The sequence below is a fragment of the Hippoglossus stenolepis genome, chromosome 8, assembly GCF_022539355.2.
Source record: "Hippoglossus stenolepis isolate QCI-W04-F060 chromosome 8, HSTE1.2, whole genome shotgun sequence".
Classification (NCBI taxonomy): domain Eukaryota; kingdom Metazoa; phylum Chordata; class Actinopteri; order Pleuronectiformes; family Pleuronectidae; genus Hippoglossus; species Hippoglossus stenolepis.
This window is the reverse complement of record NC_061490.1, coordinates 15178350-15191514: the sequence shown is the minus strand read 5'-3', so window position 1 is coordinate 15191514 and position 13165 is coordinate 15178350. Positions and strand designations below refer to the sequence as shown.

Genomic DNA, 13165 nt, shown 5'->3' with positions numbered 1-13165 from the left:
GCAATAATTGTAGCCTTTGTGAGAAGAGGTATATTTAATTGTTTCATTATATAATGATAGTTTAGAGATGATATAATAATAGTATATCAGTTGATTAACTAATTCAAAATTTAAAATGATAAAGCTTTGTACTTGCAGTAGCTAATTTCTGCATTGATTATTGATTATTCTTTATTGGTTGATTGGCCTCTGTGTTGATACACATAACCTAAATAGTAAACGATATATTATTTATTTACATTACTAAAAACAATAAACATAGAAAAGGGACATTTGGGCTGATCTGTAAACGTTTATGGTTTTGATGTTTTCTCTTCTTATAATAGGTGACGACCTGCCAGGGCCCCCTCACATCCTTCTCCATAACAGAAAAAACATATACAGATGTATAATGTGTCCGTCCTCCCTGCTCTGCCACGTCCCGACATGTAAAGCACCTGGAGGAGGGCGGGGCCAGGTAGAGGGTCACGTGGTCGCACAGGTAGACGCTGCTCTACAAAACCCGGGGGGCAGGTTCAGCCATTACTCCGAGATGGTGACTGCGGGTGGTTTCGCTTGATCCTTCACACGCGACGAAACCTGGATTTACTGGAGCGCTCACCTTTTACGCTCAGGTGTCGTTTGTACCTCTCGCCTCCCGCCCCCGCGTCTCCTCTCCGTATCCCGAGTCACCGTTCGCTACCCTCGAGTAGCACTTCTTTAAGTTTTTGCCCCCGTGTTTTCTGTTGTCGGACGGAGTGTCTGTGCTCAGATGACGGCGCAGGTAGATTACCTGGTTGTGGCTTTCGCCGCCACATCTGGCGCCAGCGGGGACCTGCTGGGATCCGACGAGAAGGAGCTGGTGCAGTTGGTCTGGCAGCTGGTGGATGTAAAGAACAAAAAGGTAAAAAGAAAAAAAACAACAAAATCCTATTAACACACCAACTTATTGCACTTAATCAAAGTTATTCCAAAGCAGAACATGTGGTGGTAAATTAAGGAGTGAGCGGTAAAGTAGAAAAAGAGACTTAAACATTAACAATAATACCAATATATATAAAATGTGTTAATAAAAAGGGCCAGGTTACGAGTCAGATACGTTTGTTCTATGTACACATCTATTCTAAAACATCTACAACTCCATTATAAGCCCTAAAGGTATCCAGAGAGTACAAATGGTGTGACTATTATGAGGTGAAACCATAGACTGTATTGGTTTTAACATTTTTAAATAGATCCTATGCTTGTGTTTGTTATATATGTAATAAACATCTATTTACAGGTTATTTGACCCGTTTATATGTCACTACACTGTCATACTGAATGTCTTGTAGTCTCCTGAGTTTCTACGTAGGCTGTTTCAAGACATGCATGTATTTGTCCTGTGAACCAGTTGGGCAGGGTGAATGAGCTCCTCATCAAGCCTGACCTCTCCGACATGACGGAGGAAAAGGAGGAGGAGGATGTGGTGGAGGAGAGCATTGAGGAGGAGAATGGATCAGGAGCCGAGTGCGTCTCCACATCCGCAAACCTCGAGGCAGCTTTAAACCAGGTGATAATGTCTCTCTCAAATAAGACTTATAGTCTTATAGTAATTAGCAACACACTGGGAATAGAATATTCAATTTTTTTCCTTTCTATCTGAACGTTTGATTTCCTCTGCAGTTTCACCTACAGCTGACAAACGAGGTGAACAGTGCGGGCGCAGGCACGTCGGTGTGTTTGTGTACAGACGGGCAGCTTCACATCCGCCAAGTGATTCACCCCGAGGCCGCCAGCAAGGTGAGCGGGCTGGGTGGGTGCTCCCTCGCTGCAGCCACAAAGTGTTGTGTCAGCGCTGTGCTCCTGGTTGAACGTAATCCTATGGTGAAAGTTGAGAGACGGTCTCGCAAACCTGTCTAATGACACACGCCCATGCACATACCTTCCTCGTTCACTCTGTGGCAAAAGCACCGGCGTGCAGGGACTCTGATGAAATTCTCACACACGTCTTCAAAACCGTGGTGTTGCGCAGACGACTCAAGCAGCTTGTGCAAACACCAATATAAGTGCAATAAAACGGCAGCTGCCACATGTTCACATCCTTTCATTTGATTTCCTCCCTCTCAAGAACATCCTGGTGCCCGACTGTTTCTACTCGTTCTTCGACCTGCGGAAAGAGTTCAAGAAGCACTTCCCCTCATCTGACCTCAAGGCTTCGAATGTACACATCATGGCAGAATGTATCCTTCATTACTGTCAACACGTGAACTGTGTGTATTTGGTGTGCGAGTGACTTTTTAAACTTTTATTTTTACTCTGTTGAAAGTTGTTTATTTAATGCTTAACTCTTGGTATTTTGGATTGTTTTTCATATTAGTTCTTTGTGTGTTACATGCTCTCATGTGCACATATTACCCTCGAAAACACACAACACACGCATTAGAGGTTTATAAGGCACGGGGTGTTGGCTGCAGGACTAGAGGTTTTGAAATGCAAATAGGGAAACAATGGCTGCACCTTACAGAGTGTTCAGTGAAACAGTGTGTTTAGCCAACAGAGAAAACCCCACACACCCACTGGAACAGGAAAACTAACATCTCACTGTGTGTGGGTGTGTGTCTTGCCTGCTACAGTTTCTCTTTGTGCTCTTTAGTTTTTTCCCCATTGGTTTCTCCTACACGCATAAAACCAAAGCCACATATACGTGTGTGACCTGTTTTTATTATTTGGACTGCTCCTTGTTTACATCCCTTGACCGAGTCCCCCTCAGCTCTTAGTTTACCTGTTGATGTGCCCCCCATGTGGGACACCTCAGCCCCCGGACACCTCAGCCCCCGGACACCTCAGCCACCCTGGACACCTCAGCCCCCGGACACCTCAGCCCCGGACACCTCAGCCACCCCGGACCCCTCAGCCATATTGTCTGCAGAGGCAGCCGTACAGCAGGTCCAGATGATGGCCAGCATCGTCCTTGCACTGCTCTCTGAGCCATTCGGTGAGTACATTTAATTATTGATTTTACACAATGTGTTAGTCTGACAAAGGGATGTATTGTGTGTTTACAAGTAGGATCAGAGTAGTACACTACTTCAGAAAACTAATTGGCAGCTAATGTGGAAATTTAATAATTTTCAAGTAAAAATCCAAAATATTTAATGATCTCTTTAGTGACTTTCCTCTTTTTTGTGTTATATAATTGTAATGGAATATACGTAACTGGATTATGAACGGTTGCTATAACAAAATCAAGACATGTTAATGTCATTATCTGGGAAATTGTGGTTTGGTGATATGTTTTGCTATTTTCTGACATGTGACAGGCCAAATCAATTTACCAGAATAATAATTAGAATTGCACTCACCTCCGCCAAGGCCCAATAGTCTACTTAAATTCATGATGCTTAAAATTGACACACTTGTATAGATATCAGTCCTCAATATGCTGGATTTTTTTCATCCAGACCCAGGACTTATTCCCTTCCCTATCTCGCAGTGTTAAATACAGCAAATACATATTCCTGGATCCATCCAAGGGCCAGAAAATTTAATGGGTTTTTCCCCGAGCCATATCACATCCAAGTTTCGTGGAAACCCGTCCAGTAGTCTTTGTATAATCTTTTTGTGGAATAATCTTACCAAACTGTGTTGCTTTCCTATTACAGGTCACACATTTTCTAACTCGGAGAGAGTTAATGAGAAGTTTGAGACTGGAACCTGGTGAGTACATTTAGCTCAATATGAATATTCTTGTTGTTCTCTGCCTCTGAAACCAACTCCATGTCCACTCCTGCTGTGCTAATGTGTGTGTGTTTGTGTGTGTGTGTGTGCAGCAGTAAGATGGAGAAAGTGTGCGACAACACAGTGATCAGAGCCAGAGGGTTGCCATGGCAGTCCTCTGATCAGGATATTGCTCGATTCTTCAGAGGACTCAACATTGCCAAGTACGTTGTTGTTGATTTATTAAAGGCGACTCTCATGTATACAGGCTTATATATGGATTTTTCATATTTCCTCATCATATATGGGACGTGTCCATTGCTGTTGACTTAAGGTTTACAGAGTGCTATAAGGCTCTATATGTTGTGTTGTACAGAGGAGGGGCTGCACTGTGTCTGAACGCTCAGGGGAGGAGGAACGGAGAAGCTCTGGTTCGTTTTGTCAGTGAAGAACACAGAGACCTGGCTCTGCAGAGACACAAACACCATATGGGCAACAGATACATAGAGGTAACCTGTCTGAACCCATCTAGACATTGCAAATAAAGACAATTTACACCACACCACCTAGATTTAGTTTAGTTACCTAAATGTTTTCCCTTCATACACCTGATGATGATAATCATTCTTTACCAACTCCTTTCCTGGCAGGTTTACAAAGCAACAGGAGAGGATTTCCTGAAGATAGCTGGAGGTGAGACAATAAAACATTGGACAGCTAACAACACCTGACATATAATTTATTACCAGCAGTAACCTGGGTATAAATTAAAACTCTGCATGAGCTCACATCTATTAGGTTTCTTGTTCTGGTTTTTGTACAAAATGTACAGTTGTTACAATTAATAGATTCCAACAGGAAGGACATGCTCTGGTTTGAAGATGCCAGGTTCACTTCACCATATTGACCAACTCACTCAGGCAACCACATTACCCAGACTTATTGTTGCATGTACAGTGTGATCATCTTATCTTCTTGTGGTTAAGTGGGTGTGTCTGTATCCTTGTGTGTGTGTGCCAGGTACCTCCAATGAGGTAGCAATGTTCCTGTCCCGTGAGGACCAGATCATAGTGAGGATGCGGGGTCTTCCATTCATCGCCACACACGAGCAGGTGCTCGCCTTCTTCTCCCCAGGAGACGGCATTAAAGAGACGTGTCCGGTCAGTGGAGGCAGGGATGGTATCCTATTTGTTCACTACCCAGATGGTCGTCCCACTGGCGATGCGTTTGTCTTGTTTGCCTGCGAGGAACACGCCCAGTGTGCTCTGAGGAAACACAAGGAAATCCTGGGGAGAAGATACATTGAGCTGTTTAAGAGCACGGCAGCAGAGGTCCAACAGGTACGTCAGGGTGTTTGCCTGAATGTGGGTGTGCTCCTTTCTACAGTGTACCGCAAAGTGGATTCGTGTTTGTGTTTAGTTTTACATTGACAAACGTTTTCTATATTTGCTTCATCATTTTCGGATTAAGGTTTGTTGATCTGATTCGTTTTTATCTTGTTTGTCTTTTGAGGACAGAAAAGTTTGTGTGCACACAGCTTAGAATAACAATGTGTGGGTGTGCTCCTTCTCTCCACAGTCAGTTGTAGGAATTATTATTGGTTTAGAGCTTAAGGGTGGGAACCTGCATAACGAGATGGATTGCAACTGTTTCTTTCTTTCTCCGTCTTCCACCGCTCCTTTCTCGTGTGCTGAACACATGGACTCATTTTCTTATCTGGGCTAACTGATCAGTGTACGCCCACAGACATATCTATGCAGATGCCTTTTCTCAAGCTTCTATGTATGGCGGACTAAGTGGCTTTATTGGTCCTCTCCAGAAATGCAAACATGCGGGTGTCGTGCTGGCAACAAGCCAATTCCCGTCTGACACTGAAACGCCTTTAAACACAGTGTGCCCAAGTCTTTGTTGTGCACAAGATGTGTGTTGAAAGGTGACTTGCTTGTGCCTTTTTTAACCATACATAAGCGTGTATCATAATGCGTAGGTGAATATTTTGGAATAAGAGGAAAAAGGGCATCTAGCACTTTCTGTTCCATTGACAGTCTTGGCCTCAGGCAGTGTATGTTATTTTTAAACTGTGTGTGTGTGTGTGTTTTAGGTGTTGAACCGGTACTCATCGGCCCCTCTGATCTCTGTGGCCCCTGCCCCCTTGGTGTCAGTTCTACCTTCGGTGTCTCTTCTTCCTCCTCCGGGTGGTTTGAGGGACTGTCTGAGGCTGAGGGGGCTGCCTTACACAGCGAGCATAGAGGACATCCTCACCTTCCTGGGCGAGTTTACACACGACATCAGACCACATGGTGTGCACATGGTCCTCAACCAGCAGGTACATGCAAAAACCACACTGACACACCCATAGGCTTCTTCTTCTGACGCAATGTTGCAATAATTTTTTCCGACCGTGCCTGTTTCCAGGGCCGTCCGTCAGGCGACTGCTTCATCCAGATGACCTCGGCAGAGCGAGCACTTCAGGCCTCACAGCGGCTCCACAAGCATGTGATGTCCAGCCAGCGAGGGGCGAACAGCCGCTACGTGGAGGTGTTCCCCTGCAGCGCAGAGGAGATGGGCCTGGTGCTGATGGGAGGCTCGCTCTCACACACACTTACACACACACACAACCGGAGCAGGAGTGGGACAGGGCTCAGCCCGCCGCCATGTAAGTCCAGACGTAAGTGCTGCTGGGAGCTCGGGGTGCTTCGGGACTGCAGGGTAGGTGGGCTCCTGCCGTGGGGGCAGGGTTGCTGGGTTTTCTCTAATCTAGTACTGTGGGAGGATGAGGACATCTGGTCTAACGAGGAGGATTCAAATCTGTGTGTGAGAAACTTTGTGTTGGTGTGTGTGTGTGTGTGTGTTGGTGAGAGTGTGGAACGTCTTTAGTGATTAGTGTGATTAAATCATAAATTTGCATGCACTGAGAAACTTCACATGGTACCTGTTTATTCTGCACTTCACACACTGATTAAATCTTGTAGTTCATCTCTGCAGCAGCATGTTTGTTACTTGTTTTACTCCCTAACCAATGCTCGAGTAATTTGTTAACATCTGAAACGGTTGGAAAAGTGTAAGCAAGACATCTTCAGTCTCATCTATTCTACATTATGGCAAAATGGCTTACAACTGTCCAGTCTGATCAGATTGGTAGTGGTGGTTGTGGGAATTAGCATCAATAGACTGACGCGCCTCAGGCGTGCGTCTCCTCTGCTTGTCCAATCAGGAGCTGTGGGAAAGGTGGGTAGAGCTGAACGCTGGTGCATAGATGTGTAGATGAAGTCCTTCACTGTAAATGTGCACTCGTGCACCTGTAGTTTTCAAAGCAAGGTACATTTAATAATAGGTTGAATGAAAAAGATACAGAACAGTGATTCAAGGCCAGACATGGCTGGTAGTGAGGCCAGGTTAAAATGAGGGTAGATACACGTTCGACAGCAAATGACACAAACAAACTGAGCCTGTGGCAGGAAGAATATTATGAGGATGATAACAAGAACCCTAAAAGGACATGGAGCATATATTATATTGCAGTATGCAAGTATGTGTATATTCACAACCACTTCAGGGATCTTCGCAATGTCTTAATACACTGAGGGGACCGATTCAACTTTGGTTTGCTTAAAAAGAATGTAGAGCTATGCCGAGGAGACTAACGACAAACTTCTAAAGCCTGATTTACTGGTTCACTGATGCAAATTTGCATATCTATTATTGTCGTTTATGTGCAGATGTGAAAACAGAATAAACAAGGCATAAAAGATGTGCATTTATGATTTCATTTAATGTAAAAAAATGTTTATTTTCTTCAAGTTCTGTACATTTGGATTTATTTGTCTTTTCATTTTATTTATACATTTATATTATAATCATATATAATTTATGATGACATCTTAGAGTTGCACTAATTAAAAGAATACATACAATATTTTACCTCCTAATATCGGTATTGGTATTGGCTCCAGAAATCCAAAGGAATTCACACTTGAAAACTGCTCACCTGGCAACCAAATATTCAAATAAAGCCACAGTTTAGTTTAACGTGCTGCACAAAGAAGCCTTCGCTCTGTCACACACACTGAACTGTACATGTGTCAGGTGTTGAGTCTTTATTACTGCGGCCATTGTTTGCAAGTTTGCATGAGCGTCTCGTTCTGAAGCAAACAATGACCAGACCTCACCATCGTGACTCTGTGCACTTGTGTTGCTGTTTGTGTGCGTCTTTGTGTTTCTAAGTCGTGCGTCTCTCCCTCTGCTCTCTCCTCCCCAGGTCTATCGCCTCCATCGTACGCCTTCAGTCCTGCGCCATCCGTCTTCCCTTCAGAGGCCGCCGCTGGCCTCTACCCTCCCATTGGTCAGGTGTTGCTGGCCCCTCGCCCCCTGCCACCAGGACACGCCTACTACCCCAACACAGCTCAGCTATACATGAACTACACAGCGTACTACCCCAGGTAACCAGCGATTATTAAAAGATGAACAGAGACGGACACATGCTGACATTCATGCTAACTACCTGATTCTTCATTCTAGTGACTTTAATTGTGATTAAATTGTTCTTTGACTCTGGACATCTTAAAAATGAACCAATCTTCACATTATTTATGACGAGTTTGATCCTCCACTGCTGATGATATGTTCCAAATAATTTTTGGGAAGAATTTTTAGGTTCAAATACCTTCATCGTTCTTTAGTACCTTACTGATGTGAGAACTCCTGATCATCATTGGACATATCTTTTGTGAGAGCTTTGTCTAGTCTCCAAATTATTAGTTAGATTGTCAAATAAGAAGTGTTTGTAGAAATGTTTACCTTCTTTCCCATATGAAATGAACCACTCTGTCAACGCCCTATCTCGCCATGTTTAAGAAAGTGGGGGGGAAAAAATGCCTGGAGTCGCACGTTCGTCCGGAACCGCTCCAAAATGTAATTGGCTCTGCTTCAGGCTATGCCCCACCCCTCAAGAAGATTTCGTGTACAAATCGGTTCAGTAGTTTTTTTGCTGACAGACAAATGACGGCCAGGAAAACACAAACTCCTTTGTGGGTGTAATGAATAGATTTAAGTGGCAGCTGATCTAAACAGAGCCTCTCAGACTTTGTGTTTACTTGCAGGCTGAGTGCTGCTGAGTAAGCAAATAAGAGACTAAACCAGTATTGTTTATATGTTTGATTTTACCTTCTGTTTGCATTGGTATTATTTTGATTACATAAGATCAAGAAAAAAATTCAAGATGTCTTACACTCGCTGGAACTACTGACATTATACATGTACATTGTTTTTGGTGAGTTCTATGAAAACAAAAGTTTTGAAATAACACAGTCGTCTAAAAATGATCAGCATTTCCTTTCTTTTTTAAAATGTTCCTTGAATGGGAAATAGATTTTAGTTTGGTTGGTTTGTTTGCATCGTTGATTCTGTTTGATTCACCAGAAATAGGCAGGAACAGTTTTCCCTTTGTTGAAATGCATCTTGCCAAGGAGAAAGGTTGGGACAAGGGTAGTTAATAACTGAACACTATCAGAGAACTTGGTAAACATCGTTGACCTCTGTTTCTCCCTTGTCGGCCTTTCTCTCCTGGAGAAAACAGGCTATTTACAAACGACACCTGAAGTTAATCCCAGACTTATGAGCTTTGTTCGCCCCTAAAATTTTGCAAGATATTTTCAGGATTACAGTCTGTCTAAGTGTTCTCTCTTTTCTTTCTCTAGTCCGCCTGGCTCGCCCACCACCTTAGGATTCTTCCCCTCCCCCTCCTCCATGTCCTCTCAAGGGGGGTTGATGCGTATGCCAGGTTTGCCTTACGGCAGCAATGGAGTCAAAGAGCTGATTAATGCAGTGCAGGGATACCAGGTAAGAGACGGCTCTCTACAAACACAAAACACACCTCTAGTAGTTATGAATCCATACAAGTGCTCTGTACCTTCAGCGTTCACATGCTTCTCTGTAAGATCCAAGTGTCGTATTCAAATCTCCTTCTATTGTGGGTGTGTATTGTCAGGCATCCACTGTGTTTGCCCTGAGGCTATCAAACTAGTTTATCCCGTCTACTCTCCCTGTTCTGTCACTCATGCACTGCTGCTTGCTTAGACTTGAATTGGAGGAACTCAAACCTTCTTTAAACTTTGAAGCGAGTGAAGAATCTCAGGGATATGACACATAAGTGGGTTTGTAGAGTTCATACTTAGTAATTAATCACTAAATACTAATTAATTAAATTCTTAACTAAAAAATGTAATAATTAATAATAAGAGTGGAATTTCAATTTGTCGAACGCCTCTTTGACCTCAACGGTGGACTCAACAGGTCCATGTGGTCTTTAGGTTAGCTTCCATGGTTGCCTGTATTTCAGCCCCCTGTCTCTGTCATTCCTCCCCCCCCATTCCTCACACCACAGTACGCCCCCGAGGATGCTCTCTTGCACGCCCATGGGGCCCTGCATGCTCACGACCCGGCCAGGACATTGCTTACGCAGCCCAAAGAATGGGTGTGTATTTAAGGTGTCTGAGGCAGGTGGCAGGTAAGGATTGGTTGGGGGTTCAGCGAGGGGGGATTTAGTTTAGACAGTGATTGTAGCTGTGGCTTGGGTCTTGACTGGTCACCGAGGGTTACAGGACTCGACACGAGTGACGTGTTCTTTCTAAAGAGGGAATTTTCCACTAACCACGCACAGAAGAAACAATGGACATATCTTTTTGAGCTGAGTGGTTAGAGGAATTCTCTTTGATTCTCAATCAATCTTTTGGTTTTGTTTTAAATCCTTGTGACAGGAAGTTGTTCTCTGACTGTAGGACCCTTTAAATCTTCAAAACTATTTCTGTCATCTGAGTCTTTTATAGGTAGCAGCATTTCGCTAAAAGGGTCAATTGACTGTTCACTAAACCCTGTCCTATACTGCCAGAACTACGCATGGCAGACATCAAGCTTTGGATTTCTCCATATGCTAAAACAATGTGAATTAATGGCTCTGTAGTATTAGATTTACTTGGTTTCTCATGATTTCGGACAGTAGTGGTGTCTTCATCAGGTTTTTAAAACAAAAACATAAGAGCAAAAGGTTAAGGAAAGGCTACTTTAGTCATCTGCTCAAGTTAGAATTGTTAAAACTATCTAACTGGGGAGCCTGCCAGCTCACCTGGTAACGCGGGTGTCCCACATGTGGAGGCTTGAGCTGGTTCGGTTCTGGTGGGTGTCTTTCCCACCCTCTCTCCCCATTTTGCTGTTTCTGTCCTATCAATAAAGGTGAAATGCCCAAACAATATATACCAGTAATACCAGTAGTAGTAATCATTACGTCCATGTGTTTGCAAGAATGCAAAGCTTGACAAACATAAAAAAACGTAACTAAGAGGGACGTAGTTTAGTGAACGGTCAGTTGCTGGTGTGTGTAGTGTGATGTTCATTAGGTGGATTAATTGCAGGTGTAGCCCTCGAGCGGTGAAGAAGGTGATGGCTAACATCTGGTGCTGGTGTGAGGTTGTTGCTTTTGCACTGGGATAATAAACTTCTCTCTCTCTGCTTCCCCCCTCCAGAGTCCCTTGGAGTCCATTTCCCTCCTGAACAGCAGTCTGATTGGTCAGTCCAGCGGAGGTGACGCTGCTCTCATGTCCCTCCCCGCTCTCATGTCCAAGCCGGCGGGACAGTACTTGGACCTGACCCTGCTGTAGGGTCACACATACACAGAGGTCATGTGAAAGTGACTTGTAATGTATTGTTAGGTTTAAAAAAAAAAAAAAAAGAGCCTTTTAGCTGTGTTATTTATATCTTTAAGAACAGAAATTAATGTATTTTATACCAAAATCATTGTGGCCTTAGCCCAAAAAATAGCAGTTTTGTCTTATATTGCACAGTGTGTATTTTAAAAAGCTTTATAGAGATTTTTTTTAAACATGTTACGATATTTTAATCACTCTGATATATTTGCTAGCCAACCTAGAGAAGAAAGACCGAGTAGCAACCGAGCTAAATCTTTTCTGAAGCTTTTCTGTGAAGAGTGAACGTGCGAGTGTGAAAACGATGAGAGTGAGTATTACACATGGCTGTGTTGATGTTTTAATACTCAATCTGTTTATGCAATACATTTTATGTTTATACACATTTGATACAGTACATAGTGATTGTATTGGAAGCTTTAGTGCATGAAGAAGTTAGTAGTGAAACTAAGATGTTTACATTATGCCAAATATCAATGCACTGCTAATCAATAAGACTATTAACGAAATATAATAGCAGTATCTTTGAATGACTATGTTACACTGTGAGTTTGTCAAATAGTCGGATCCTTGCATCAGACTTCACTTACAAAAACAAAAAAAGGAAATGTGACATCTCATACATCCCTTGTTGTGCGCCCTATACGGGTCAGTTTCCTTGTGTATTTGCCAATGTTCTCTTGCCCTTTGTGTTTGGATTCCCACCTAAACAAAGTACAGCCCCAGTTCTAGTAGCCTCGCCACAGGGTTGCACACTTGAGGAATATTTCTGTCACAAGCTCTCACCTAACCGAATCGATATCAGAAGCCAGAGTTTGTTTCTGGCAGATTTTATTACATGTTTTTTGTAACGTAAAGACTCATCAGTCCCATCACACTTTCTCTTGTCTTCCTTCCACCATCTGCGCTGATGTTGGGGAAATGTGATCGAATAAACAGTTAAGTCTCAACAAAATTCCTTTGCCAATTCCCCTGTTAGCTAAATCCTTTGGAGAGCAGGTGGAGAGGGAATGAAGCACACCTCTGATGTGTACCTCGTGAATTGAATTGCTATTTGTGCCCTGAAAAGTTTCTGTTTGGGCTCCGTGTCGCTGTACTCGCATTCCACAGTCGGAGCTCAAACTCCTGCTCAGGATGTCCCGCTGTGGCCATGCTGAAAAAAATAAATAAACATAACATGAAGTCTGCTGATCTCCAGTTGTTTGATTTCGCTTTTTTGCCCCTGTGTGCTTTTCATTTCTCTTTGCGCTGTACTTATTGTGCTGTCACAGGCGGAGCTGCCGGTGACAGGATATAGCTGCAGGTGAAACAAGGGGATCTCCCTCTCACTGTCCTCTGCGTTCGCTGTTTCCCACATTCACACACAAGCTACAGCAAAGAAACTATTGTCCCTCAGACACACTAAACACATTATGTGAGGCAATGGCCTTTTTTTTTTACACAGGGTGGAAAAGTGAAGCATAGAGAGTGCAGGGAGGGGGGGAAGAGGGAGGGAAGGAAGACAAAACCATGTCAGACCCCCTCAGGGCAGATTTGTCATTGTGTAATACAATCTTGTGCACCCCACCCAACTTGATCCCTTTTAAACACACCCTCACTCTTCCACTTACAAAACCGGCACAGCAACACTGTTAGAAGCCTCACAGCAAAGCTCCAAATACTTATTTTAACTTGAATCATTTTACAGGCCGATTTTAAATACACAGTACATCATCTATCGTGGGGAAAAAGCTGTTGGTTTAATAATTTAAAAAAACTTGTGAAAGTGTTTTATCCCAGTTTGAAATGTG

The 13165-nt window shown here is 43.3% G+C and overlaps 1 protein-coding gene across 5 annotated transcripts; it reads left to right on the top strand.

The window, feature by feature from the left end:
• Positions 1-513: 513 nt before the first annotated feature.
• Positions 514-12566, top strand: esrp1 (epithelial splicing regulatory protein 1). Of its 5 annotated transcripts, none has more exons than XM_035163689.2 (16): positions 514-883; positions 1373-1531; positions 1645-1761; positions 2090-2201; positions 2732-2956; positions 3624-3678; positions 3792-3902; positions 4055-4187; positions 4329-4371; positions 4699-5018; positions 5780-6004; positions 6094-6334; positions 7937-8117; positions 9375-9516; positions 10061-10150; positions 11196-12566. In XM_035163689.2, the coding sequence occupies exons 1-16, from the start codon at positions 752-754 to the stop codon at positions 11328-11330; spliced, it is 2421 nt and encodes an 806-aa protein (XP_035019580.2). In that variant the 5' UTR covers positions 514-751; the 3' UTR covers positions 11331-12566. The 5 variants fall into 5 exon arrangements, with proteins under 5 accessions (XP_035019580.2, XP_047196729.1, XP_047196732.1 ...); XM_047340773.1 differs by having other exon boundaries at positions 6094-6346; XM_047340776.1 differs by having other exon boundaries at positions 10061-10183; positions 11196-11329.
• Positions 12567-13165: the final 599 nt, after the last annotated feature.